Raw genomic sequence first — 27823 nt, forward strand, 5'->3', positions numbered from 1 at the left:
CAGGTTCAAAGACAGTATCATATTCCTTTTTTGCATGTCAGTATGCCTTCCTCCTAAAGCAGTGAGCTCAAAATCTCATCTCATGATTTATTTCATTTGCCTAGTCACGGGGGCCTGCAAAAGCTTTGGGTCATCTGTATGGTTGACTTTGCAGAGGAGGAGTGAGAAGCAGGGGTGAGCTGTGAGTACTCCTTATGGGTCTGCATTCCGGGAGACAAGGGCTTGGGGAAGGGTGGGGAACGTGATTGAGGTTGAAGTAGAAGTCAAGACCTGGGTTCTGGTTTTGGTGCTGTGTGTCCTTGGGTAAGCCACTTACTGTCTCTGGGCCTCAGTGCCCGCCTCTGTAACAGAGTTGTTGCTCATTTATTCAAATGTTTCGGAAGTATGAATTTCAGATTGTCTGTTGGTCTTGTCAGTAGATCTGAGCCTTGATGTTGTCATCTGTACAATGGGGATAAAAATACCTTGCAGAATTGCTCTGAAGATTTAAAGATGCTAACAGTCGGTGTTAAAGAGATCGCTTACTTTCATCCTCACTCCAACAAGGCGGGTATGATTATCATTCCTGTTTACAGATGGAGAGTCAAGGGACAGAGAGGTTAAGGTCCCTGCCCGGAAGTCACAGAGCCAGTAAATGGTAGAGCTGAATGATTTTCCCTGGTCTGATTCTAGATTCCCAAGCTTTTCAGCTGTGATTCCGAGACTCAGCTCAGACAAGGGACATGGAAAGCCCACCTCAGTGCCTGGCACACAGTAGGTGTTCAGGGAGCTTCAATTCCTTCCTTTTATCCTAGGAATCTGTTCAGAACTGGAGGTCCCCAGGCTGCTTCCGTTGGGCAGTTTTGCCTGGCTTAGTTTTCTAATTTCCGCGTTCACAGTGCTTCTTTCTCTCTTTTCTGATTGTCCTGATCTGCTTTTTCAGACCTCCCTATTTACTTCCTCCTTCTTCTCCACCGCACCCCTGTCCTTCCTTCAGGGAACTTTCTTTCCCTACTTCCTTCTAGTGCCTGAGCTTGATTATACAAAAATTACCTACTTCCTATCTTTAAAAAAAAAATTGAGGTGAAATTCATAGAACATAGAATTAACCATGTTGAAGAACACAGTCAGTGGCATTTAGTACATTCACAGTGTTGTAGGACCACACCTCTGTGCAGTTCCAAACATTTCCGTTACCCAGATGGAAACGCAGTAGCCATTAGCAATCACTCTCCCTTCTCTCTCCCCTAGCCCCTGGTGACTTCCTGTCTGCTTTCTGTTTCCCTGGATTTCCCTTTTCTGGATATTTCATATACTTGAAATCCTACAACATATGGGCTTCTGTGTCTGGCTTCTTTCATATAGCATAATGTTTTTGTGGTCCATCCACATTGTTTGTAGCAGGTCCCAGAATTTCGTTCCTTTTTATGGCTGAATAGTATTCCATTGTATGGGTATAGAACATGCTGTTTATCCATTTATCCATTGATGAAAATTAGGTGGTCCTTCCCCTTGGCTATTGTGAATAGTGTTGCTATGACACTGCCTTTTATGGAAACTCTGCTCCCTGATTGGGTTCAAGGTCAGTGACTTCTGGTGTCCCCTGAGTCTTAGCCATAAGGCAAGCTCACTTATAATCAACTCTCTCATTGAGGGTCTGCAGAAGCTGGGAGGGAGAAGCCTGGAGCCTCAGATGAGAATGGGACACCCTTTGGAGTCTGAGGGACGGCTGCCACTGGGCTTCGCTCTGCATACTAACTCTAGTTTAACTTCTGCCAAGGAGGTGGGGGTAGAGAGTGGAAATTGCTGGTTTTATCTCTAGCCTCTAGCATCTGTTTTTATCTCTCAGCTGTGTGACCTCAGGCTGTACACTCTGAGCTCCAGGGTCCCTATCTGTAAAGTGGGGATTATAATTCCTATTTTATAGGGTTGTTGTGACAATAACGATTAAGTAAAATGGAAGGCTTACTTCTTTTCCTACCAGGATTCGGGTTGGCCGGGTTAGGGAGCAATTGTGGAAGGGCCCTTGGATGAAGGCTGATTTGTGTGGATGCCTTATGCATGGGCAGCCACCATTTTGGATCCTCTCAGAAGGGGAAGGAGCTGAGGTTACTCCCGTCATCATGTTTCGCTGTCCCTGCTGGGAAGTTGTCCCCACCTTCCTGTTTTCTGCAGTTAACTTTGGTGCTTGGTGTATGAATCTGTGAAAGTGGATTGCCTCCCATTTCACCTCCTACAAGTAGGCTTTGAGCTAATTTTAAATATTTTATTTATTTATTTGACAGAGAGAGATCACAAGTAGACAGAGAGGCAGGCAGAGAGAAAGAGGGAAGCAAGCTCCCTGCTGAGCAGAGAGCCCGATGCGGAACTCGATCCCAGGACCCTGAGATCATGACCTGAGCCGAAGGCAGCGGCTTAACCCACTGAGCCACCCAGGCGCCCTGAGCTAATTTTAGAAAGATGAGTTTTCTTTTGATTGTATTCTTCAAAAAAGTATTTACAAATTTCTCCCATGCCAGTTGTCTTGTGGGGTATTGTTTGCAAGGGTCTTTTTTTCCCCGCCCTGTGGTCAGTGAAAGAGTTTTGGGGGTCTGGCAGACCCGGGCTTACATCCTGGTTTTATCTCTCCCTGATTAGCTCTGCGACCCTGAATTGCAGATCAATGGCCTTTCACGTTCTTCATCTGTAAAAATGAGGGTTAATGTGAAAATTAGCTACCTTGCTTTGTAGTTGTTGTGTCAACTAGTGTCCTTTTGGTTTTAAATATTGGACAGCCCAAATAAAAGTAGTTAAATAATGAGGGGTATTGCCTGTCTCTAGGCAGGAAGTCTGGGGGTAGGACACATGCAAGAATGGGTTGATTTAGTAGCACAAGATGTTTCCCCCTTTTCTCCTCATCAGCCATTCTCAGCAAGTCGGTGATTTCTTACCTCCTTGTCACACAGAGGCTGCAGCAGCCCAGGCATCATGGGCAGATCTAGTGAAGTCCACCAAACCAGGACGGTATTTTCTTCCATGTAATTCCTTTTTTATTAATGAGGAAGCTTTCCCTCCCGGAGCCCCTTGTGGACTTCTGTTTGGTCCCCTTGTCCTGTGTCTTAGTCTGGGCTTTCTATGGTCCTGAGGAAGGGATTATAGTGTTGAGGCTTTATTTGGGAAGTCAGGCCCAGTGAGGTCAAGGTGAAGGAAAAGAAGGGGAAGGGAGGCCAGGAGAGCCTGAAGCCGTGTGATGGCGAGTGCACTTGCTCTCTCTGGCTGTCATTTTCAGACTGAGCCATAGACAGACATGGCTCCTGTGTTTGTGTGGCACCAGTGGGAGGGCTGCCAGGAGAAACCATAACACTGTTTTGTCAAGAACACTCTTCCTTTGCTTGCTGGAGTTTTTGGAAGGCAGAGGGAAGAAAGGTGACATGGATAGCTTTTGAAATTGACTTTTAAACCTTCTGTTGGTTCCAGTATATTTCTCACCCGTTGCTTTACATGGGGAGGAAGGGTAGCTGTTGATTAAGGGTGTGGACCCTGGAGTCAGACTGCCTGGGTTCAAGTCTAGACGCTGCAGCTCAACAGCGCTCAAGGGACTTGTTCCTACACTCAGGGCTGTGTGGAGCATTAAGTGAGTTAATATCTTAAAGCACTTGGAACAAAGCCTGGCAGATTCAGACTCTGTGCACAGTGAGGGTGACCCTTGCCCTTTCCCCTCTAGAACTCAGAGCTGTTTGGCACGTTGTCCCATGTAATGATCATCAGCCCATGTTTACTGGGCCTAGGGCTGTACAGGACCCAGCTCAAAATGCACAGGCACTCTGTCTTCGTGGACGCCCTCCTCTGACGTCCCTCAGCGACTGGTGCCTACCCCAGGGGTACCTTCCGTCTGTCCTGCGGTTCGGTTCGCCTGCCTCCTCACCGCAACTGAGAGCCCCGCACGGCACAGAGGCTGCCTGCCTCAGCTCTGGGTTGTGCGGCTGGGCACAGGCAGGCGCTCAAGATTTGCTGGTTCACTGAGTTGGCGGTGCTTTCTACTCTGCCTTCAGTTACTTATTTATACACACGCCTTATTGCCCTTACTTTCCGAAAAACAGTCTGAGGGCAGGTCCAGCTCATCCATGTTTGTGGGCATTATTTGGGTGCATCGTTGACCGAATGGATTCCAGCATAGGATGCAACGCAGAGCTGTGTATGAAGAGACGATAACATCACAAGGGGCTAGGACGGGCCAGTATAGAGTAATGAGCTTGGGTAGTTTATGTTTTCCTACTGCTGGGGGAAAAAGGGGGAGGGTTTGCTGCCACATGCTAACTTGCTTGGCAACCTGGTCTTCATCTTTCTCTCTCCTGTGGTCTATCAGACACAGGAGAGAAGCTGGGCATAGGTGGGCGGCAGGGGCTGGAAGCAGGAAGACGGGCTGAAGGAGTGCAGGCTTGAGGGTAGAGTTGGGGGGTGGGAATGGAAAGTGTGTGTGTGTGTGTGTAGGAAAGGAGGAATCAATAGGATGTGGGCCATGAGACTTGTGGGGAGGGAAGAATTAGGAGGAACCCTCAGATTCCTTTGGGAACTGGTGCCTGGGCCCTTGGGAGACAGGCTGGTGAGTAGACCTTTCTGTCTGTTGGCATAACCCCCAGATGAGAATGAATGTTGTCTTCAGCGTCTCCATTTGGTAAGTGCAGAGGATGTTTCCTTTGGATTGAGTGGGGTATTCAGGCTTCTGGACCTGACCAGCCTTGGCCTTGGCCTTGCTGTATAGGACCTTGGGCAAATCTTCTTCCTCCTCTGGGCCTTAGGAATTACTTCCTTTATAAAACAAGAGGGTCATTCCTTTCTTCAGTGTCATTTTTAGAGTGCCTACTGTATGCACCATTCTAGGGATGGGTGCAGGTGAGGTTTCTGTTCTCATGGAGCATATGTTGTAGTTGAAGGAGGCTGATGACAATTGAGGTGAATGCAGAGGAGAAAAGATCCAGGGGCGCTAGGTTTCACTGGTTGATTGGAGAAGGATTCCCCGAATAGGTGGCCTTTTAGGCCATGACCCTGGAAGGTCTGGGGCAGAGTGTTTTTGGAGAAAGGAATCAATATGTAAAGGCTGTAAGAGAGAACCAGCTTCAGGAACATTTCAAAGGGCATGATGAGATCATGATTTTATTCTAAGGGTGATGGGAAGCTGGAGGACATTTTTTCCCCACTAGAATCCCTTTTGATTATTTTCCTCTTCATGAGGGCCATACTTTGAAAAATCCCGTTACCCAGAGATGTGTTTTCTAGGTAGTAGAATGTACAACCTCAAATTATTTTAGGTTTTTAAAGTATGGGGGAATAATTTATGGCTCACAATGAATATCTTTGAGGACCTTCAGGGATCCAAAGATGGCAGATTGAGACACTTAACTAAATAAATAATCTTTAAGGTTGCTATGTTTTGGACATTCATGCTTCCCAAAGTTGCATGCCATATAATTGAAAAAAAAAAAAAAAGATTATTGACACCTACTGGTAGAAGGAAGAAGCTGGATTGTTGCACAACAAAAATCCCGAACTCAAGTTGATTACCTTCTCGTGTGCACCTGGCTTTACATTCTGTACTTGCAACCTGAACATGGCTGGGGGAAGGGGTGCCATGGTCCTGCTTTTTTTTTTTTCCCGTCCTAGAGAATCATGACCTTGCTTCTGTGTCCTTCTGCCTCAATTTATGATGCGGTGGCAGGAGGGGAGCTGCTCCAGTGTTGGATGTATCTGTGGGGAAGAACACTGGATGGCTCAGCCTCCATACAGCTGAGCTAATCCATTGTTTGTAAGCGACCTCTGGTTTCACCGAGTTCCCTTATTCAGTGTCCTGGCACCCTAATCGCTGCCATCGGGCCTTTTTTTTTAATGTACTTGTTAACACCCCATCTCCATTATTAAATTCTCAACTGCTTTATTCCTGATTTGCATTTTCCGTGGCTGAATGAATGCACTGACTTCCGTTTTCTTTTTGTTACAGATGGTGTGCGCAGGTGACTGTAAGTACCACTTCCCTCTCTTCTTTTGTATTGTTCGCTACCGCCCCCTGATGGACACAGCAGCATTTACAGCAATGCGAAAATCACAGAAAATGCTTATTTGTTCAAAGTCTTAGTTTCCAGTTTTTCTTTAGAATTGGGGTGAGTGTGGCAACAGCAAGTGAAAGAAAGAATTCAATCAATTGAGCAACTTTGACAAAAAATTTTATATTTTCTGTGATTTTTCTTTTCTGCAAGCCTACATGCGTGGGTGATTTTTAAAAACACTTTTCATAATGCAGTATGATTTATATTTACTTTGTATGCTGCTATCCCATAAGTATTTTTTTTTCGCTACACTGCTCCATTATTCTTTTATAAATATTTTATTTATTTATTTGACAGACAGAGATCACAAATAGGCAGAGAGAGAGAGGGGGGGAAGCAGGCGCCCCGCTGAGCAGAGAGCCCAATGCGGGGCTCGATCCCAAGACCCTGGGATCATGACCTGAACCGAAGGCAGAGGCTTTAACCCACTGAGCCACCCAGGTGCCCCTGCTCCATTATTTTTAAACTGATATATAGAGTTTGTGTAAGCTTTGGAAAATCAGACGTAGACTCCTGTATATTTTGCTTCTATGTAGAGGACTGAGTCCCAGCTGCTAACAGTGCTGGTCCATTGAAATGCTCCCTGGTCTAGAGTAAAATGAGTAAAATAAGGCTATGATAGTAAGTTTTAAGTGAAGCTAAGTATATTTAATTGATAACAACATTTATTCTGGGATTATGTCCTTACTAATTTTTTAGGTCATAATTTGTTTCTATAAAAATAATAGTATTTGGTAGTTTTTTTAAATGTACCTTTTAGAATAAATAAAAATTGGTAGCTTTTATCTGTCCTCAAAATTTGGGAACTTCCCCTCCACCCCCCCATTGGTAAAATCCCAAAGTCTGTGAACCATGGAGATAAAATAATTAGAATGTTCTTCCAGTGCCACACAAAGGGGGTAGATCTTGCTGAAACCTTTTAATAAAGCCAATCTGAGTTAATAATAGTGATTATGCAAAGTCTGTACAAATAATGGGAAGAGCTCTGCAGTTGCTTTTTCTTGCTTGTTAATCAGTTTGGTAAATAGGCTGGTAGGTACCTTGTAGAGGCTTGAATCTTTGGTGCCAAAGAAGAGAACTTCTGTGCATAGAGGTAGCATTTTAAAGCAGGAGAAGGGGAGATGAGGGACCTATGATTCCTTTTAAAAAATCATAACAAAATCCTGTTCTATCACTAGTATACAGTGGGAGATAATGTTTTGTTAGCTTGCATGACCACTGTTTCTGGCTACTCAAATCAGTCACATTTATCACTGAAAAGTTTCCTGGTGCCTTATTAAGTAACATGCATTTCGGTGGCTATAGATGTGACTGTTACCAGATCACAGCTGAAGCCTTGGACACAGGAAAGAAAAATGAAACACAAGCTAAAAAGTCTGTGAACCACAGTGATGAAATAATGAGAATGTTCTCCCAGGACTTTGAGTAGAATCACGTGCTAACGACCAGCAGGATGGAACTCTGAACTCCCATTTTATAAATGTCCAAATCCAGCGACCTTGGTTACCATATCACGTGCCTTAAAGATAGTCCTTCATGTTTAAAATAGTGTGTTAGAGCTGACAACAGAGGCACCTGAGGATGAGAGGTTCTTAGGGACTCATTCCAGGTCACACGGCTAAGGGGCAGAGGAGGTCCTCACATCCAGGGGTGAATTCAAAGACCAGCTCCTTTCCCTTCATGCCATTCTGTCTCATGCCATCTTAGTGCCTGAAAATGGCAGAGCTTCCTCCTAATATCAGGATTTGGCCAAAGAGTTAGCTTCTGCATCTTGTAAGACCTCTCCACGGGCAGTATTTTCTAAGAATGGCAAGAGAGACTCCTTTTGCCTCTTCGGTCTTTCTTTATATCAGCCTCTAGATAGATTTAATCCATACTCAAGTCACAGCCAACATTGCTGATTTCTGTCATTTTTGTCTCCGTTTTAAAGCCTTCTGTCTTACTAACACACAAGCATGCATATATGTATATGTATCTAAAATTAGTTTGCTGGAGAAAAGTCCAGGAGGCAAAAGAAAGGGAAATGAACTTCTGTCATTGTACAATTCACTTCTGAAAAATAGACATATAGAGCAGTCCTGACTCTTAGGTTTCTTTTTTATCTTTTTAAGGTTTTATTTATTTGAGAGAGAGAGCGAGAGAGGGCAAGCATGAGTGGGGCAGGGAGGAGCAAAGGGAGAGGGAAAAGCAGACTCCCCACTGAATGGGGAGCCTGATCTGGGGCTTAATCCCAGGATCCTAAGATCATGACCTGAGCCAAAGGCAGATTAAGCCACCCAGGCATACATTTCTTTTTTAAATATAATTTTTGCTGTCCTTTGGGAAATGTTATTTAAGTAGAACCCATGTTTGTGTTTGACATTGAAGCTGTTTCCATCAATACAACCAGTATGACCACAACATGGGGAAACGCGAATGGCACTGTTTCTGGGTACACGCATACAGAAAAGAGCAAGGTGGAGAGCGAGCGGAACACCCCTGCTGAAGATCCAATAAGGAATGGCACCACAGGCTTTAATCCAACAACTTCGAACACGTCCTTTGTCACTTCAGAAACAGTCGCCGGGACTTCAAGAGATTCCGTGGCCATAAATGACACACTAGGTAAGATGAGCCTCCAGGAATGATGGTGAGCTGTTCCTTTTCATCCTGTGTCCTTGAGCCTTGTCCATTCAGTTTGCCTTTTGGGAGAGAGATTGGTTTTTGCTAACGGTGGAAGAGAGAAAAGATTCTCTATTGTTTTAAGCCCAGGAGTTCAGGTGGCTGGATCATTCGGTATTAGGGTCTTCGGTGTTTTGGGAGGTTTTAAGTAATTCCAGCTGTTCAGTTTTAAAAACCCTTTGCTGTTATTGGCAATATTTTCTGCTAAGGCTTGAGGGCAGAGACCTCATTGGCCATGTGTTATAATGGGTCCAGTAATTAGTAGGCTTCTTTAAAAGCAGCTTAAAGCTTCTCAGGAATTTTTGCTGGGCCTGAAAGTTGGGTATACTTTATAGAGGAGTGTGTGTTTCAGATGAAATAATGGCCCTGTGACACTTGGGAAGGTTTAGAGTTTTATTTAGCTTAGATGTCGATATCTTGAGACACGTGTTATAGCTGCAGATTTAGCTCTCTCTCTTTTTTTAAGCTGAAAAGAACCAAAACTATAAAAAAGAGATGAGAAGCTCTTTTAAAGCTGAGAAGAACCGAAACTTAAAAATGAGATCCTCTGTTGGTTTTCTGACCTGGGGATGTGATCTCTTTGGCTGGTGAGGGCCATGGAGCTTGACGTCGTGGAGCCCGCGGCTTGAAGAGACCACCTGCCTAGCACAGTGTCTCCTTCAAAGGGAACAGGCGAACAAAACCAGTGGTTTTCAGCAAGTTTTTTTTTTTTTTTTAAAGGCCAGGAAACAATTTCTTTAAATAATGAAATCTTGCCCAGAAGCCCAATAAATAAAAAGAACTGGAACGAGGGGGAGCTACAGGGGTGGGGTATCACAGATACCTTTAGAAAAACTCTCGGAGCTCCTCAGAGCAGAGTTTTAGAGGCAAAAAACTGTATAATAGAGGTTTGCTATATTATGAAAGAGAGAAGAGCAGGAGGAGAGGACAGGCAGAAGAGGAAGAGAATGGAAGAGGAGGAAGAAGACGGAATTCAGCGATGGTGATGGGGACAAGGGAACACAGCACTGGTGGCCATAGGAAAGAGGAGGTCGAGAAGTGGCAAGAAGCAGCCAAACAGGAGCTGAGTGTCCTCACTCTGTCTGAAAGTCCCAGGGACAATGCTTCATTCATCAGCTACTATTTGCTGAGCATGTACTATGTGCTTATTCTTAATACATTATCCTGTCCTCGTAGTAACGCTGAGGGCCACAGTGACAAACTGTAATGCCGAGGCATTGTAATACCGAGGTATCGTCTGAGGGCTTGGTTATTGAGCAGGAAGTGGTGGGCACTGAGGGAGTCCAGGCCCAGAGCACAATAGTGCTCAGAAGCTGGGACCCCTTACCCAGAGTTCTTCCTCTGGCTACTTGATGGCTGTTCCATTTCTTTTCAAAAGAAAAAGGACACAGGAGTGACCCCATTTAGGAATCTTCGAGCCCAAAATGTTTGGCGTGAAGGGTAGAATCACAGCCAATTAGCTCACTTCAGAGCCCACCGTGGCCTCCGATGCCGCCCCTGCAGACCTCAGGCAGGGTTTGCTGTATCCGCAGCACTCCCCGGACCTCATGGGCTCAGTGCTGGAGCCTTGGGTTCTGATTTCCCCAATTCTACCCATGATGTGTGCCCCTGAGCCAGTCAATCCACCTCTCAGTATGTCTACCTTGCCATCTCCAGAATGAAGGGAGTGGATGTCACGTTGACAGAAATGGCTGGTTTATGTCACAGCAAGCCAAATCAGGTGATGGACAGAATGGTGGGGCGATGGATCGGAAGTCTTCCAAAGCACCCTTTGGGTTGGAACGCAGGAATGAGCTCCTTAGTCGAAACGCCTGGGTGCTCTGAGATGGCATTATTTTTGTTGTTATCTTGAATTGAGACCTTTAGAAGTAGTAAACAATCACTTTGTTTCCTGCCTTGTCCCCATGCTCTAAACAAATATGATTAAATGCTGCTGTTTGACAATTTCGAGGACAATTTCAGAGTGTCACACCGCCGTTGAAGTGAACTGTGGAAGTGAATACTACAGATCCTAAAAATCCTGGGCTGTGGGTGTATCCTTCTTTCCCCGTCATGCTATATCTACTTTTTCCTGCTGTGAAATGATGGATTTGCCCCAGACCCTGATCTCAAGAAAGTATTGTTAGTGAGAACCTCAGTGACCCCAGTCATTCCTAATGAAAGGTGACTGCCCATTGTTCCATCAATGTCCACTGTGTGTTTTTCAAATAGAGCCCAGTCCAGTCTCTGGTCTTCAAAATTCCTTCGTGAGGGTGACAAAGGCTGCTCTTACCTGGAAGACTGGCAATGGTACTTCTACCTACCGGCTGCTCCTTGAAGGTGTCGGAAGTCCCATAGAGTTGACTCAAGACTTAGTGGCCAATATATCGGGCCTGAAACCAGGGACTTCACACAACGTCACCCTGACACTTGCAGAACCAAATGAACAGAGAAAGCCCTCGGTCACAGGCAGTGGCTTAGGTGAGTTACCAAAGTGTGTGCTTCTCATCTGCCTTTCTGGATTTGATTTTCCATGACTGCTAAGAAATGTCGTTCTTACATTTCTATAGAGTTTTAGAATTTATTGAGAGCTTTCCTCCACATTTTAGTTTGACCCTACATTTATATGAAGAAGGTAGGGAGATGTTCTTATTTTATAGATCAGATCGCTGGGGCTCAGAGTGGTAATGGGGGTTGAAAGTTTTTGAGTCTGGCATCCCGGAGAGGAGCCGGCTCCATTAGCTCTTTCAGCTTTCCATCGAACGAATAACAGATGTTTTTATGTGAGCAGGGCCATCAGAGGAACTTGCCATGTCCATTGAGGACAGGGACGCTTAGCGGGCAAGTCTAGCAGACATCGTCTGCATTGCCAATGGTGTAGCCATTTGCAGATTTTAAGCGTTTTCAGAAGTGACCCTGTGGATTGAGAACACATACTTAATCCCCGTTTTACACTTAAGGAAACAGGACTACACAGTGGGTGTTAGGATTCTTGACTGCAAGTGACAGGAGCCAGACTTCAAGTAGCTTGGGCTGGAAGAGCAACTTACTGGCTTGTGTCTGTTTTCCCACGGTGGGCAGCAAGGCCTTGAAGAAAGAGACAAGGGGACTCCCAATTCCTCTTCCTGTTTCCTTCTTTAGCAACCTCATTCTCAGAGTGGCTCCCGTCACACAGCTCTGGGAGACATGATTCCCCACAGGTACCCCGTGTCACCCCCTATCAGAAGGGGAGATATTTCTAGAGTGGGCTCTGACTCTCCGGGTTTGAGTCCTGTGGCTGTCCCTGGAGGACCACGTTTGGAGCTGGGTGGGAGAAGATTTCCTGAGAAAAGGGGAAGAGTTGCAAACAGTCATGTTGGAAGGAGAAGCACAGTTGTCTGGTGGTACCTGGGATAAAAGTAGAAAATAAAATGCCTGCCTGAGATTGGGGCCTTTGTAGGAGGATGTCTCTCTCTCAAGGGAAGGAAGGGCAGAGTTGGAGGTGTCCTCTTGTAGGGGAGGTGCTGCAGGGGGACAGGGCTGGGCTTCTGTTGAGTGAGTGTATTTGACTTTTGTGTTTGAAACAGATGCCAACAACACCGAGGGCGCCCTCCCGCAGCCCAGGACGCCCAGTGCCCTGGTGTATGGGTACACCCTCAATTCCACAGACCCGTCTTCTCACCATCCTCTGACCGGAGACACGGAAGTGTGGCTCTTCGGGCTGAAGCCCAACACGCAGTACAAGGCCACCGTGTATCCTCAAGCAGCCGGTGGTAGAGAAGGGCAGCCCCAAAACATAACTTTCAGGACGGGTACGTTGAATTTTGTGGAATGTCTTCAGCCAGAGTTTTCTGGCCCCACGTTTTGTCCTCTGTGATTCTGGTTCACAGTTCTCTCTTGCCTCACAAGCAGTTTGGTTGTCAGAGGGCATTTTCAGGAAGAGGTTTTGGACAGAGCAGATGCAGTGAGTTTCCTCTTCCCTCTGCAGCCAAGACGCCTCCTTCTTCCAGCTCAGGAAAGCGTGTCGGGAGCTGCTACTACGTGCAGACGCTAGGTGCTACCTCATGTCTTTCTTTTGTGCCTTTGCACACAAACCTGGGGGACAAAGTCGTGTCCTGCTTTTCTCTTATTAACAGGTGTTCGTGTTGTCATTGTTGGCTAAAGATTTTCTCCATCGGCTGAGAAAACAAGTTTTTTATTTTTCTGGCCCAGCCTTGGAATGCATATTGACCTCCCTGCTGAAGCTCGTTGACATTCACGTCGTGACGTCCTACCTAGAGTTCAGTGGTGCTTCTGCTCTGCACACTCACCAGTGTTTGGGGTGTTTTGGTTTGGTGCTGATGGGGGAACAAAGAAATGTGCGGTTCCTCCCTGACGGCATTTGGGTATAGACGGGGAGTTGAGGGAGATGCATGTGCACTGAGAGGCATGTGTCAGGCCCTGTGGGCTCGGGAATAAATGCTGCAAGAAGTGTCACCCTTGGGGACCAGGCCGAGGCGACGTGAACTAACTCTGGTTACCTGATCCAAAAATATAGCTGTTCTCAAAGGCTGCCAGAGACCCATAGGATGGAGGGATGGGGTGGGGGCTAGGGGACACAAGGCAGAAGATAAGAATAGGATCCAGGAAACTCGGGAAGGCTGGATCACACTGTACCAGGAGCAAAGTCCCACGATGCAGAGGGTATCCCATTCCTGCTTTCTGGGTGGCTGTGTTGGGGAAGGGAGTGCTGTCCCCCAGCTTTTACATGGCTGATAGGCACTTCCTCCCATCAAGGGGAGTGGTGTGCTCTTGGGAAGAGGGCACTGGGTGCTGCAGAGGCAACACATGGCCACTGTCCACGGCAGCTGCCCACTGAGGGCTCTGGACGTCGGAAGGTGGAGCACGATTCTCACATCAAATCCCAAGGGAAGGCCTCTGCAGCAGGCAGGATTTGAACTTGCTTTGAAGAGAGAATAGGATTTGGATAAACAGAGAGAGGGAGGAAGACATGTCCGTTGAGGCAACATTGTGGGTGAAGGTGCCGGTCGCCGACGTTGAGGTATGGAGGTAGAGAAGCACAGGGAGTCAGTGACTGCTCGAGGCCCCTGGTAATTCCACAGGGGTTGATTTCCTTCCTAGAGAGATGTGATCAGGTGCTTAAGAGTTGGGTGTCTCTCTCAGAGACATGCTGCAGAGTATTCCGGGGCAGTGACTGGCCTGGCCATGTTCCTTGCACAGGCCTTGTTCCTGGCAGGACGCCTATGACAGGTGGTGTCTGTAAAGAATTCTTGCTTTTCCTGGTATCTGCCTTGAAGGAGGGTCCACTCGTGCCCTCCTTTCTTCTACTGGTGATGCTACTGTGTGGGTGGAGAGGGGAGGATATACCTGTAGGAAAGGTGGCTTGGCTTCCAGGGACCCTCAGGGACCCAGCAGGTCGGCAGGGGTCAGGTTGGAGGAGGGGGAGGAATGGACTCTCTGGGGGGTGCCTTTGATGGCGATGGAGCTGTCCGACACGCAAGATGCTGTGCAAGAGGGTGAATGGGCCCCTTGCCAAGCACTTGTACCCCAGAGCTGGATCCACCCAATGACCTTTTGCCTGATTTGCTGAAAGGAGTTTTGTGGATTTGTGTGGGTCTTGGGTTCCCTGCTTTTAAAGTGGTTTGAGCAGAATTAAAGTGATAGCGATTGTGCTTTAGGCTCTCGGTCATATGAATACACACATGGTTTGTGTCAAACTGTCCTAGCACTTGATAAATAAGAATTATAGTAACCTTCACCCTCTCTATGTGGCATGTGTGTGTGTATATATATATGTAGACACATACATATGTACGTATAAGTACGCACACATCTACATGTATCATACCAGGCATTTTTCAAGTGACTAGTTAGGTGGGATGGAGTTCAGGAAATCATCAGAGCATTGCCAAGACCCCTGAGACTAGTTATGGTAGGAAGTCACCTCTTACCAGGTTGGCAGGTGGAACCCGATCCCAGGCCGTCTGGCAGGGCCTCCCCGCCCCCCAACCCCAGGGATACAGGGTGTGGGAGTCAGCCTCCTGGGACACAAAGCAGGCCATAGAAGGATGGAGGATGGATTGCGAGTGTGGGGTGAGCTCTGTGTTATCTTTTCTTGAGGTTAGGAGTGTTATCCCACTTTGACAGATGAGGAAACTGAGCTCAAGTGATTTTCCTAAGATCTATCCAGCCGTTAATGCAGAACTAACCTTGGAACCTGGGCCCGCCTCCTGCTGAAGTTTATGATCTTTAACTGATCCTGTAGAGTTCATTCTGGAGGGATAGCTGCTTGAGGGGGTTTCTGGGTCAGCCCGACACCTGCGCAGACCTGAGTAGAGTCCGTGTTCTTGTTTGAGGGGCCGTCTTAGCTCTAAGAGTAAACTCCCAAGAAGAACGAAGACAGACTGTGCCATTGCAGTTGGCCAGGTTGTTTTTCACCGATGATGATGATGATGATGCCGCCTGACGTTTGCTGGGGCCCCTGTGGTTTTGTGTATGTTGTGGCTGTGGGTACCTGGTGAGGGAGAGGAAGGCACAGTCACTGAGAGCCCTTCTTACATTAGCTGGCATGCCCTGATGGGGGTTTCTCTCTCTGGCTTGGCCATTCTGGTTACTGTTAACTTCTGTGTCATCACAGTGGCCAGTCAAGTTTTTGACATTGAAGTTGTGAACATCAGTGCGACCAACGTGACCCTGACCTGGAAAATCAACGATGATGAGACATCCTCTGTCTATACCTACAAGATCCAGGTTGCTGGGGCGATGGATTCCTTCACCCTCAATGCCAGTGAGACTTGGGTCAACATCCCTTCACTCAACTCAAGTACCTTGTACAACATCACCGTGTGCCCTTTCCTTCAAAACGGTTCTGAAGGCGTGTCAGGTTTCCTCCAAGTGTACACCTGTGAGTTAACTCATTGCTTTGCTAAACTTTCTTGCCTGCCTGCTATATGTCAGGCCCACGTATGAGACAGAGGTCTTTTCCTGCCCTCAAGGAGAGCAGGGCTCAGTGTGGGAGTCCCCGGGGACTCTTACCTCCTTCAGGATGTGCTCTGTAGTACTGGCGACCGTTGACGGACCCTCCCCCCGTGCTGAGCATTGTGCAGCGTGCTTTCCTTGAGCTCTCAGGGGACGTTCACAAATCTTTGACATGGTTGGCATTAGCCTTATTTTATGGATAAGGAAGCCACGGCTGAGAGAGATGCAGTAGGCAGGTGTCACACCTGGTAAGTGGCAGAGGTGGGATTAGACTCCAGCTGGGCTTGTCATGACCATTTAGAGCGGTAGAGGCACATGGATGCACGGAGACAAAAAGAACCTGCATACTCACGTCCCTTTGTCTTCCGGGGACTGACATTATCATGGAGCAGGGTACAGATATAGCTCATCTTTTTTTGCTTAACTCTACCTTAAAGATAAGATGATAAACAGCAAATAAAAAGTTTTCTGTTCTGAAGGAGGTCCAGTATTTAAAAGAAAACAATAATGGTGTACCAGCAGTTTATAGTACAATAGTATCAGTATTGTACCATGTCCAGTGTTTTAGGATCCCTGTGTTAGAGATGAGAAAGCTGCAGCCCAGCACAGTGGAATGATTTGCCCAAGGCCACAGAGTTAGGTAGCAAGTGCAGAGCAAAGACCTGTGCCTGGCTCTGGACCCAGGGATCGTTTCACAGAGTGCTCCACTTGGGTGTCTGTTGCTTCCTAGGAAGCATATCTTAGGAGGTTTTGTTTTTGTTTTTGTTTTTGTTTTAGAGAGGGGGTGAGGTTAGGGGAGAGCGGAAGGGAGGGGCAGAGGGAGAAGGAGAGAAAGGATCTTAAGTAGGCTCTATGCCCAGTGTGGAGTCCAAGGCGGGGTTCAAACCCACAGCCCTGAGATCAAGACCCAAGCCAAAATCAAGAGTCGGATTTACCGACTCTTAATTGGCTGAACCATCCAGGCACCCCCACACCTTAGATATTTTTACAAGTGTCTTCTGGACTGACTTTTTGGGGTAAATGGGAATTTGCTTTCACTTCTCCATCTTTTACATTTTTTACTGTTTAATCCCTTTATTAGTTAGGATTATGTTTAGCTGTGAGTAATAAAAAACTTCCCGAGTTTGTATGGCTTAAACAAAAGAGAAGTCTATTTCTTTGTCATCATAAAAGAAGCCCAGTGCCCAGCAGGAGGGGATGGTGGAGTGTTAGCCAGGGCTCCACTGCAGGAAACACAAGCTATGAGCCTTTTTTAAGCCAAAAGGAATTTAATCCTGGGAAATGAGGGTTAATAGAATTATTGGGAGGGTTGGTGTATTATTTTTCTAGGGCTGCCATGACCAAATACCAAAGACTGGGGAGCTTCAACAAGAGAAATTTATTTTTCACACTTCTGGAGGTAAGAAGACTGAGAACAAGGTGATGCATGGGGGATTTTCTCTGAGGCCACTCTCCTTGGCTTGTAGATGGCTGCTTCTCCCTGTGTCTTCACATGGTTGTCCTTTGGTCTGTGCATATCTGTGTCCTAATCTCCTCTTCTTATAAGGACTCCAGCTAATGACCTCATTTTACTTTAATTACCTTGTTAAAGACCCTTTCTCCAAATGTACCTCACATTCTGAGGTACAGAGGGTTGGGACTTCAACACAGGAATTTTGAGGGAGATACACAATTCAAGTCATAACAGCTGGGGAGCAGGCTTTAGGCTGGGACCCAGGAATGATTCCCACCCTAAGGGTCCAGCTTTGTCACAGCAGCTCCAGGAATGTATGTTCTGAGCTGGAGTCTGGGATCAGCAGCCACAGTGTTGGTTCTAGAGCTAAGCAGCCTGAGCTCTAGCCATTGAATCTACATTACAGCTATAAGGAGGGGGAGGAGCAGAAGATACCGCTCCAGGCTTACATGATACCGTCCTAGAAGTCAGACAGTATTTCTGCTCACATCCCATTGGCTAGAACTTAGCCGCATGGTTCATCTAGCAGCAAGGGAGGCTGGGAAATTTAGTCTTTATTTCTGATGGCTATGTAGATGGCTAAAAATCTAGGGCTGTATGACTAAGGAAAAAGCAGGGTAGGGAATTGGTTTTAGCAGCCTCTGCTGCATGTCCCTCAACAGAGGTTCATTTATTTCCGGTGAATGACTTTGTACAACCCAAAAGCAGTTTCTGTGTTCTTGTAGTCAAGTGTTTTCTCAGTGGCCAGAAATACCAGTTTCTGAGGGGCTTGTGTTGTAGAAGGTAATACAAAGAAGAGAAAAAGACAGGTCAGGTGTCCCAAGTGTGCATTTAATCTCAGTATAAATATTTTTGTGATGTTCAGTCACTCTTGTCTTCTGGAGAAATAGGTTCTTAATCTGGTTGTTTACTTTCTTCCCTCAGCCCCTGGTCCAGTTTCTGACTTCCGAGTGACGAGTGTTAGCACGAGGGCAATTGGCTTAGCTTGGAGCAGCAATGACTCAGATTTCTTTAAGATAATTACCACAAAGAATGGAACTGGAGAATCTCAGGAGAACACAACCACTCACCAAAGTATTATCATTGGTGGCTTATCCCCTGGAACTATGTATGTTTTTGACATATTTCCAAGAGGACCAAATGAGACTAAAGGGGATCCCCAGAGAATCTGCAATAGCACTGGTAAGCAAATGGACTGTGTTTTCTGTAAAACAGTTCCTTAAAGGAAATCAGTGTAATTTGTAACATCAAGTTTTCCAAATATTGCTTTTCTTTTTATCTAAGAAGAATCTTTAAAAAATGTATAATGATAGTAATGCATATTCATTATATAAAATAGACACACAAGCAAAAAGAAGAAAATCACATAGTAAACTATCAACCAGAAATAATCACTGATAATTTTTGGTGTGTTTTTGGTGTATGAAATAATTACTGATAACTTTTATGATTTTACAATTTTAAGATATATACAGGTGTGTGTGTGTGTGTGTGTGTGTGTATATAGTGTATTTTTTCTTTTAAAAACATTGAAGTCATCCTATTTACGTGGTTTTATAATCTGCCTTTTTCCACTTATTAGCTTATTATGGATATTTTCCCCTTTCAATATAAATATTTCTACAGGATAGTTTTAGTACCTGCCTGGCATTCCATTGTCTAAATAAAAGGTCAACAGATAATAATGGCCTATGGGCCAAATCTGGCCCACTGCCTGTTTTTATAAATAAAGTTTTATTGGAACACAACCATGCTTATATATTTACATATTGTCTATGACTTCTTTTGTGCTAGAAATAAGTAGTTGCAACAGAAAATATATGACCCATAAAGCTTAAAATATTTGTTCTGTGGCCCTTAAAGAAAAACTTGGTTGATCCCTGGGATAGATCATTGGTATTCAAAGTGTGATCCAGGGAACCCTGAGAGTTCCCTAGGTTCTTTCAAGATGTTGACAAGGTATTATTATTATCATAATGCTGCTAAAGTGATATTTGGCTTTTTCACTTTTATTCTCTCATAATGAGTGTACATTGGAGTTTTCCAGATGCTATATGACAAGGGATGGCATCATCACTCTGATGGCTAATGGAATGTAGGCTTGTGTATTCTTAGGTTTTAAAAATTCCCTCATTTTAAAAATTTCTAATACTGTAAATATAAATATAGCCTATATAAATAAAAATTCTCTTTTAAAAAATTCTCTTTTAAGAAGGTAAAGGGTCCTGAGATTCAAAAGTTTGAGAACCACTGATCTGGATATGTTGTAAATTACTTAAGTATTCCTCTTTCATTGGACAAGCAGATTATTTATAGTCTTTCATGAACAACATTGTTCTTTAAGGCTAAATGATATTGATGAAAGTATCTCATGAAAACAACTTAATGCTCATTTCTGTTGTTTTTAAAATTTGAAATGATTTTTTTTTGGGGAAGTTTGAAAAACACACTATTCTTTGATCTTTGATTGTAGGAGAATTGAAAACTTTTATGGAGAGGGGAAGAATAAAGAAATGAGACTAATTCCCTTAGCTACACATGAAATCAGTTGGGCTTTTGAGATTTTCCTTGTGTGGGTTTCTTCAACTCTGTTGGTTGGGTTAAGACATTGCTAATTACTTGAAAGATCTGTTTCCAAAATAAAGAACTGCTACCGTGCCTTCCTCAGATGAAAGGTAGTAATTCCTTTTCAACTCTGAATTTTAGATTAAACTGTTGAGATGGGGTCTTAATGTCAACATATATCTCTTTTCTTCTTTTGAGAATGTTGCTAATGATGAGGATCACCATGGTGGGGGACCCTTGATACTGCTTGACTTGCCAAGAACCAGAACTTAATGGAACAATAGTTAAACATATTGGGGGTCTGCCGAGTGCTGGGCTCTCATCCTTTATTTAAAATTTTTTATTACAACTTCATGAAGTAGGTTCTGTTAACCTATTTTCCAGTGTAGGGAATAGGAGTTCTGTGAGCTTGATAACTGGCCCAGAGTGACAAGGTAGGGCACTGGCCTCTGTCTGGCTTTGAAGAGTGAGGTGTTAGTGAGAGTGAGGACACTTTGATATGGTGCAGCTGCAAAGCCATTTAGGACTGTCGGTTGAGGAGAAGGCATCTCCTGTACTGTAGCCTGTAATTGAGTCTCATTGAATGGAAATCAAGAAGAGTTCTAACAAGGCATTAGTCTCTTAGGAGATTGCCATTCTATTATTGAACAACTTATTATAAATATCAGTATAATGGCATTACAGGCAATTTGGAGAAGGGAAACAAATACCATATGACCCAGCAATTCCAATCATATATGTCCATATGGGACTGAGTTACTTGGACACCAGTGATCGTAGTAGCATGATTCACAATAGCTAAGAGGCGGAAGCAACCACTTGTCCATCAGCAGAGCAGTGGATAGACAAAATATGGTATGTATATGGTATAGAATATTATTCAGCCATAAAAAGGATGAAATCCTGGTACCTGCTACAATGTAGAAAAACCTCTGGAACATTAAGCTACATGAAAGAAACCAGATACAGAAGGACAAATATTATATGTTTCCATTTCCAAGAGGTTCTTGGAATAGGCAAGTTCCTAGAGACAAAACTAGATTAGAAGTTACCAGGAGAGAAGAGTTGCTGTTTAATGGGAACAGAGTGTGTGCTGGCGGTGATGGAATGTTCTGGGTATAGTGGTGATGCTGGTGACACAACATTGTGTGTTTAATGCCACTGAGTTGTACATTTACAAATGGTTAAAATAATAAATTTCATGTGTATTTTACCACCATCAAAAGGAAAGGAATTAAGAATAACTCCACTCTTCTAACGCAGCTGCGTTGTTTTCACATCTGTGTCCACGGTCACAGGTTTTGTTTACATGTGATTATTATACAAATCATTGTATTTTGTAGTTGAACTTTTTTTTTTTTTTTTAATGGTCTTCATGTTTTTAGTGGCTGCAAAATGTTTCATTTGGTAGCCAGGCCACAGTTTACAAAGCCCTTCTCTTTTTATGGAATATTTAGATTATTTATAGATTCTTTTATCTTTATAGATAATGGTTTTCTTTTATGGTCTCTGTGGCATCCCTTTGACATCGGGAATTTGGTGGTAGGGAAAGAAGCCTCTCAAAGCTACCTCCCTTTAAGGAGAACACACTTAAAAAAATAAATTTGGGGGGGTGCCTGGATGGCTCCGTCAGTTAAGTGCCTGCCTTCAGCTCAGGTCATGGTCCCGGGATCCTGGGATCAAGCCCCACGTCAGGCTCTCTGCTCACTGGGGAGCCTGCTTCTCCCTCTCCCTCTGCTGCTCCTCCTGCTTGTGTTCTTGCTCTTACTCTCTCTCAAATAAATAAAATCTAAAAAAAATTTTTTTTGGAAGGGAGCGCATGCAGGTGGTACAAAATAATGATACCCCCCAAAAAATTTTACAGTGAAAATATTTCTTTCCCTCTTCTGTCCCTTCAGCCACTCAGTTCCTCTCGTTAGAGGTGACCTCGGTTCCCAGGTGAAGAGAGAATTGTGCTGAAAGCAAGGGCAGAAGAGACGCTCTGCTTATGTCCTTATTTCTGGGCCTTGATCTGTGCATTCATATTATATCTGGTTTGGTTTGCAGAGGTGAGGTGGGCGGAGCGGGGTCCTGAGGGACACTTCTCTTCTGAGCCCAGCTCCAAGGCTGGACTGTGTGTATGTGTTTTCCCTTCAGCCCGTCCTCAGATTCCCCCCAACCTAGCGAATGTCAACTCTGCATTTCAGCTGTTCTCTTATAGGAAGATGTTTTCTTTTGAGAAAATGATTAAAAAATAAAAGCCTATTTATCAAGATGCAGGGTACATCCTGAAAAACACACACAGCCTAAGTGCATGGTTTGATGAATTTTCACACACTGAACCCATCTGGTCATCAGCACTCAGATCAGGAAACCGAACCTGATTTCCACTCCAGAAGACCCCTGAAGGGGGGGGCATTTTTAGGGCAAAAGCAAAAGACCAGAGAACTGGCAGATGAATTGGTACATTCATCTGTGCTATGGAAGAGCCAAAATTCCTGAAAGAAATGTGTTTCTACCTTGTTTTGGAATTTACCTTTTGTGAACTCATTTGAGGCTTTGATGGCAAAAGAACAGTTCTCTTGACATTTTGAAATCAAGGTGGGCATTATGATGGTCCTTGACAGACTTCTTCTTCTCTTCCTTTCTTCCAACCAGACCCCAGCATGGTCTTTGACATCCGTGTGCTCAATGTCACCACAACCGAAATGGAGTTGGAGTGGCAGAATACAGATAATGCTTCTGACTATACCTACTACTTGGACTTACAGTCCAAGTATGGCACTAACAGGACATACAGCTCTCACAAAGCTATCACTCTCAAGGACTTGGTTCCAGGCACCTTATATAACATCACGATCTTTCCAGAAGTGGACCACATCGTGGGGAAGTCCGACTTCACTGCACCGTACACAAGTAAGTCTCTTAGGATGCCGGGTCAAGGACTATTCTTCCTGACTCTCTCCTGGAGGGTGGGAAGTAAGCCTTGCTTAAACAGTGGGGAAGGGACCACTGTGTTTCCGGGTTCCCGCTAGAGTAGGAAGCTGCTTAAGTGGAAAACATCAGAAAACAGCAGAGATTCTGCTGTTCTCAGTGTTGCTACTGAGCCATATGAACCTGGAATTGTCTTTAGAAGCAGAAAGTGATCTGATGAGCATGGACGACATAACTGTTTCATTCATTCCTTGGGAATACAGACTAGAGGAGGGTCACCTTGTCATGCTTCCATTAGAAGATACTGCTTACACGAGGAGCAGTAAGGGAGGTATCTTTTTAAAAATTTATTTTTTTTAAGGATTTTATTTATTTATTTGATGTGGAGAGGGAGATCACAAGTAGGCAGAGAGACAGGCAGAGAGAGAGGGCGGGGTGGGGGGAAACAGGCTCCCTGCTGAGCAGAGAGCCCGATGCGGGCCTTGATCCCAGGACCCTGAGATCATGACCTGAGCCAAAGGCAGAGGCTTAACCCACTGAGCCACCCAGGTACCCCAGTAAGGGAGGTGTCTTGCTAATGTTTGATCTAACTTACATGGTAGACATGGTAGTGTGTGTTATCTTTTTAGTATATTTTTCTCTTTCCTTAATCAGACTTCCAAAACAGATAGGAAATTATATCTGGAAAATATATTTCAGATAATTAAAAGCAGTAAGAAAGAATTTTTTTTCTGAGATTTAATCTATATGATTATTTTCTGAAGGTCTTTTTGGGAAGACTTCTGTTGTTTGAGTCAGCAAATGTTAGCTTTATTGATTCTGTCCCAAAGGGGTCAGCCTGTTTTTTAGAGGCAGTAAATAAAATAGTCTTGGAATTCAGGGCTAATCCGTGTCTTTTTTTGTTGTTGTTGTCGTTGAAACGAAGGGCCCAGCATTGTATCCAACATTGAAATAAGTATCAACACCACAGCAGCAACCTTAATTTGGCAGAACTTTGATGAAGATTCTGATATGTACACCTACCACCTTTTTATTAAGAAGGATGGAAGTTCTAGCAATGCAAGAGAACTCATCACAGACATGGGTGTCACCAGTGCCACCATCACCGAGTTAATACCTGGGTCGGTATACATGGTGGAGATCTTCACCCAAGTTGGGAATGCTACCTGGTCCCTGTCACCGAGCTGGCAGTCATTCTGTACAGGTGAGTAGCCTCGGGTGGCACCTTTCCTGGGTGGTGCTGACCTTGCAGGTAGGTCCTCTACAGACTTTGATCAGTTTTGTGTTGTACGGAATACGCTGATCTCTTTGAGACATCCTATTAGCTTATTAGTGCTGTCTAGTTATTCTTATCATTTATTCACTCAGGGATTTATCAAACAGTTACTATATGCCAAGTGCTGTTAATGATACCCACAAGTCCCTGCCTTCCTGGAATTTTTATTTTGGTGGGGAAGACAGGTAATAAACAAGATAAATAAGTAAGTTATTAGATGATAGTTACTGCTCGGCAGAGGAAAAAGTAGAAGGAAGGGGGAGATGAGATGTTTATCTAGGGTGCCCCAGTGAAAAGGTAACTGTTCAGCAAAGACCTGAAGGAAGTGAAGGAGCCAGCCATATGACTGTCAGGGCATAGAGCATGATAGTCAGAGAAACAGCCAGTGCAAAGGCCATGGGGCTGGAGTGTGCCCGCTGGGTTGAAGGAAGATCAGGAGGCCAGGATGGCGGGAGTGGACCAATGGGAGCAACGGGGCGACGGATGGGCAGATGGTGAGGCCTGAGAGGCCATGGGACAGGAAATGGATGCCATCCAGGCTTGTAGTTCATAGTTTGGCTTCCCCACTGAAGAAGATCGAAAGGATATTGTTAAAATGGATGCTCATCCTTTTCACCTGTCTTGATCCTTATCTCTGAGTGTAAATAGTGCTACAAAGAGAAGGGTAGCCTGCGTTTAACTGAGGGAGCTTCAGAGAGGGACCCAGGGAGTGTTTTACAGGTGGTTCTAAGTGCTTCGGCTCACAGATCTGCGCCCTTTGTCACCTTGGCACCTGTGTACCACCTTATTCTCTACCCCCTTTGTACCAACATCTTCTCTTCCTTAGACCAAGCTATGCAAGTGTGTTCAGGCTGATCTGGAAGTGGAGGGTTCCCATTGGATCAGCCTTCCTGGTGGTGTGGGAGCTGGGACCTTGATGACCTCTGACCTCTCACGGGGAGCAGCTAAGAAATCCTAGCAACTCTGAGTCACTTCTGCTATCTTGGGCTCCATCTGCCTGGTCTAGACACTGACCTTTGTGGTTTGGGTTGCTTCCATGCTGACATTTATCTTAGCTATAATAATTGCCACCAATAGCAAGAGAAAAACGTACATGAGCCTTTATGACTGGAGGGGGCTGGAAGAGGAGCTGTGGCGGTAGGTGTGCACTGGGCAGATGACTTTTTCAGGCCTCCGGTGAAGCATGTGGGAGCTGCTTCTAGTGATTTGTTAGTGCTTTTCCTGCTGCAAAATACTGCAGCATTGAAGTAGTGATAATACTCTCCCCTAGTACATTGGTACACAACCCCAAGATCATGACCTGAGCCAAAATCTAGAGTTGGAAGATTAACTGACTAACCAGCCAGGCACCCCTGACACCCCATTTTAAAGATGAAGAAACTGATCCCATTTACCATTGATTATTCAGCATGCTGTGTGTCTACAAAATACCCTGGCCTTGGGTTTGGAAATCCTGGGCTCCAGTTCTGGCTTTGTTGCTTACCAGTCACATCATCTTTAGCAACTTAACGTAACCTCTTGAAGCCTCAGCTGACACACTGGCAGAGTTAATAGGTGTTAACCCTACCTCTAACAGAAGGATTGTCAGGATGGCCCCAAGGTGAGATGACGCGGGTGAAGGAGTTGCTGTTCCCATGCTGTTATGCCACAGCTAGTTCTCACGGAGCCCTGTCGTCTTCCGGCGTGGTGACTGGTGGCCACTGTTTCATGTAGTTCCCCATACAGTCCTGCAGCTGAGACTTAGTTGGGTGACTGAGCCAAGGTCACACAGTTCAGTGATGCCTGATTCAATGTCAGCCTCTGCCTCTTCTACTGGACCGCGTGGCTCTCTCCGCATTACAGATGAGCTGGGATTCTGCTGCTCTCCGAGGGCCAGTGTCCGGCAAGGCACAAGTCCCACACTCTCATGATGTGCTGTCCTTGCTTGGCAGATCCCGCACCAGTAGCCTTCTTCCATTGCGAAGTGGTCCCCAAAGAGCCAACCTTGATTCTCAAGTGGCCCTGTCCTCCTGGCGCCAACACGGGCTTCCGGCTGGAGATCAGCAGAGGAGCTTGGGAAAATGTGACAGACCTGGAGAACTGCTCCTCAGAGAACGGCACTGAGTACAGGACAGAAATCACATGTTTGAATTTTTCTACCTCCTACAACATCAGCGTCGCTGCCTCTTCCTGCAACAAGACCGCATCTCCCGCCCAAAACACCTGCCTCACTGGCATCACAGGTGGGCTTTGTGGTGGTGGTGGTGGAGGGGGGACAGATGGCATTGTGGTCACTCCTAGAGAACGCCGTCCCAGTGGGTCTGCAAGTGTGGCCTAAAAGCCTGTATTTCTTTTTCAATTTCTACTAAAATACTTGTTTTTGTTGGCATAGACTGTTAATTCTATAGAAATCTAGCATTAAAATGCAGAGTAAGAGGGACTCTTTTTTTTTGTATTCCAAAAGCTTCCTTTGTTTTATAGAATAATTCATTGCCACGTTTTAAGTAGTAAGTTCCCTGACTGCATTACCAAAAAACATTTTCATAGAAATATTCATATATACACAAAAGTAGAAGGAGGCATAAAGAAACCCACATATCCATCACCACCCAATTGGACGTTTGTCAGAGTTTGACCAATCTTCTTTCATTTAGATCCCCTCCTCCCTGACTGGATTACTTTGAGATCAGTCCTGGTCATTCTATACCTTTATTTATAAATATATCAGGAAGCATTCCTCCAAGATAGAAGCTCCTTTCCCCTTTCTGACAGAACCACATTGCTCTTACCATCACACTTAAAAAGTGAGAAGTGCTTTTATTCCTTATGATCACATATCCAGTCAAGATTCCCATTTCCCTAGAATCCATATGGATAAGCTCCCCACCTATTTTGAGGCACAGGGACCACTTCCTGTCCAGGGGATCCCACTAGTCAAACTTTTCATGCTCATTGTTCTTATTTTTTGTACTTGGAAAAAAGGTTCCTTATGATGTCTTTGTTTTGTTTTTACCTATCTTTTCCTTGCAATGTCTTTGCCAACATTATGTCTTAGATCAGCCTGGTGGGTTGGTTTTGTTTTGTGCTCTTGACTCCTGTATATGTTTCCTTTGGGGTATTAGAATGTTTCTGGAAATTTCCCAAAGAATCCGTGAGTGTAATAAGAAAAAAAGGCCTCTTACTATAGGAACACTGACTTGAAAGTGTTTGAGGGGTTCTGTGCACAGAGCCTTGGATTTAGACAGGGAGACCTGGGTTTGATTCTGAGTTCTGCCTTTTGCCAGCTATGGGATCTCAGAAGAGCTACCTAACCTTTATGAGCCTTGTTTTTCTTGGTTATAAAAAGGGGAAATAATACTAGCTTTCAGGATTGTTATACAAATTAGATGAGGTAATGTGTTTGCAAGACCGCTTGAGAGTGGCCATGTATGGCTGCTCAGGTTGTGCACCACACAGTTCCAGGGGACACCATTCATATGGACTACAGTGTGCATGGGGCTCCTTGAAGTTGTGTAGTACACAACTGTATCAGATGCCCTGGGTCACACTCCTTCAGGTTTCTGCAGCAATCTAGAACACAATAGAAATAATGAACCTTCTCTGTAGTTTCTGTTTTATAGTGTCGTCTCGTCAGCTGCTGAGAAACATAAGCCATATCTGACTCGGTATCTTTAGGGCTATACGCAGTGCCTAGGGAAGAGAAGGAACTTGTCAGAAATAGTTGTTTCTGAAGCTGAACAGTATGGTAGGTTTGGATAATGACCAGTTCTTTAGTCCAGTAATTCTCTTACTTTTCAATCTGTACCTCTCCCTTTCCTCAGATGAATTTTTCTTTAAGATTTATGTATTTGTTTGAGAGAGAGAGAGAGTGGGTTGGGGGGTGGGGAAGAGGGGCAGAGGGAGAGAATCTTCAGGCAGACTCCGGGCTGAGCATGGAGCCTGATGCAGGGCTCAAGCTCATGACCCATGAGATCATGACCT

At 45.0% G+C, this 27823-nt stretch overlaps 1 protein-coding gene across 1 annotated transcript in view; it reads left to right on the top strand.

The window, feature by feature from the left end:
* Positions 1 to 5938: 5938 nt before the first annotated feature.
* Positions 5939 to 27823, top strand: part of LOC116859329 (receptor-type tyrosine-protein phosphatase eta-like) — a 48828-nt gene continuing 26943 nt past the window's right edge. The window contains exons 1-9 of the mRNA XM_032844540.1: positions 5939 to 5972; positions 8427 to 8663; positions 10932 to 11180; positions 12266 to 12490; positions 15316 to 15582; positions 18034 to 18291; positions 22312 to 22569; positions 23513 to 23791; positions 25795 to 26085. Coding sequence (XP_032700431.1) covers positions 5954 to 5972; positions 8427 to 8663; positions 10932 to 11180; positions 12266 to 12490; positions 15316 to 15582; positions 18034 to 18291; positions 22312 to 22569; positions 23513 to 23791; positions 25795 to 26085 — 2083 coding nt within the window. The 5' untranslated portion in view covers positions 5939 to 5953. The remainder of the gene's footprint in view (positions 5973 to 8426; positions 8664 to 10931; positions 11181 to 12265; positions 12491 to 15315; positions 15583 to 18033; positions 18292 to 22311; positions 22570 to 23512; positions 23792 to 25794; positions 26086 to 27823) is intronic.

The sequence above is a fragment of the Lontra canadensis genome, unplaced genomic scaffold (genome assembly GCF_010015895.1).
Source record: "Lontra canadensis isolate GAN:19392208 unplaced genomic scaffold, GSC_riverotter_1.0 scaffold154, whole genome shotgun sequence".
Taxonomy (NCBI): Eukaryota; Metazoa; Chordata; class Mammalia; order Carnivora; family Mustelidae; genus Lontra; species Lontra canadensis.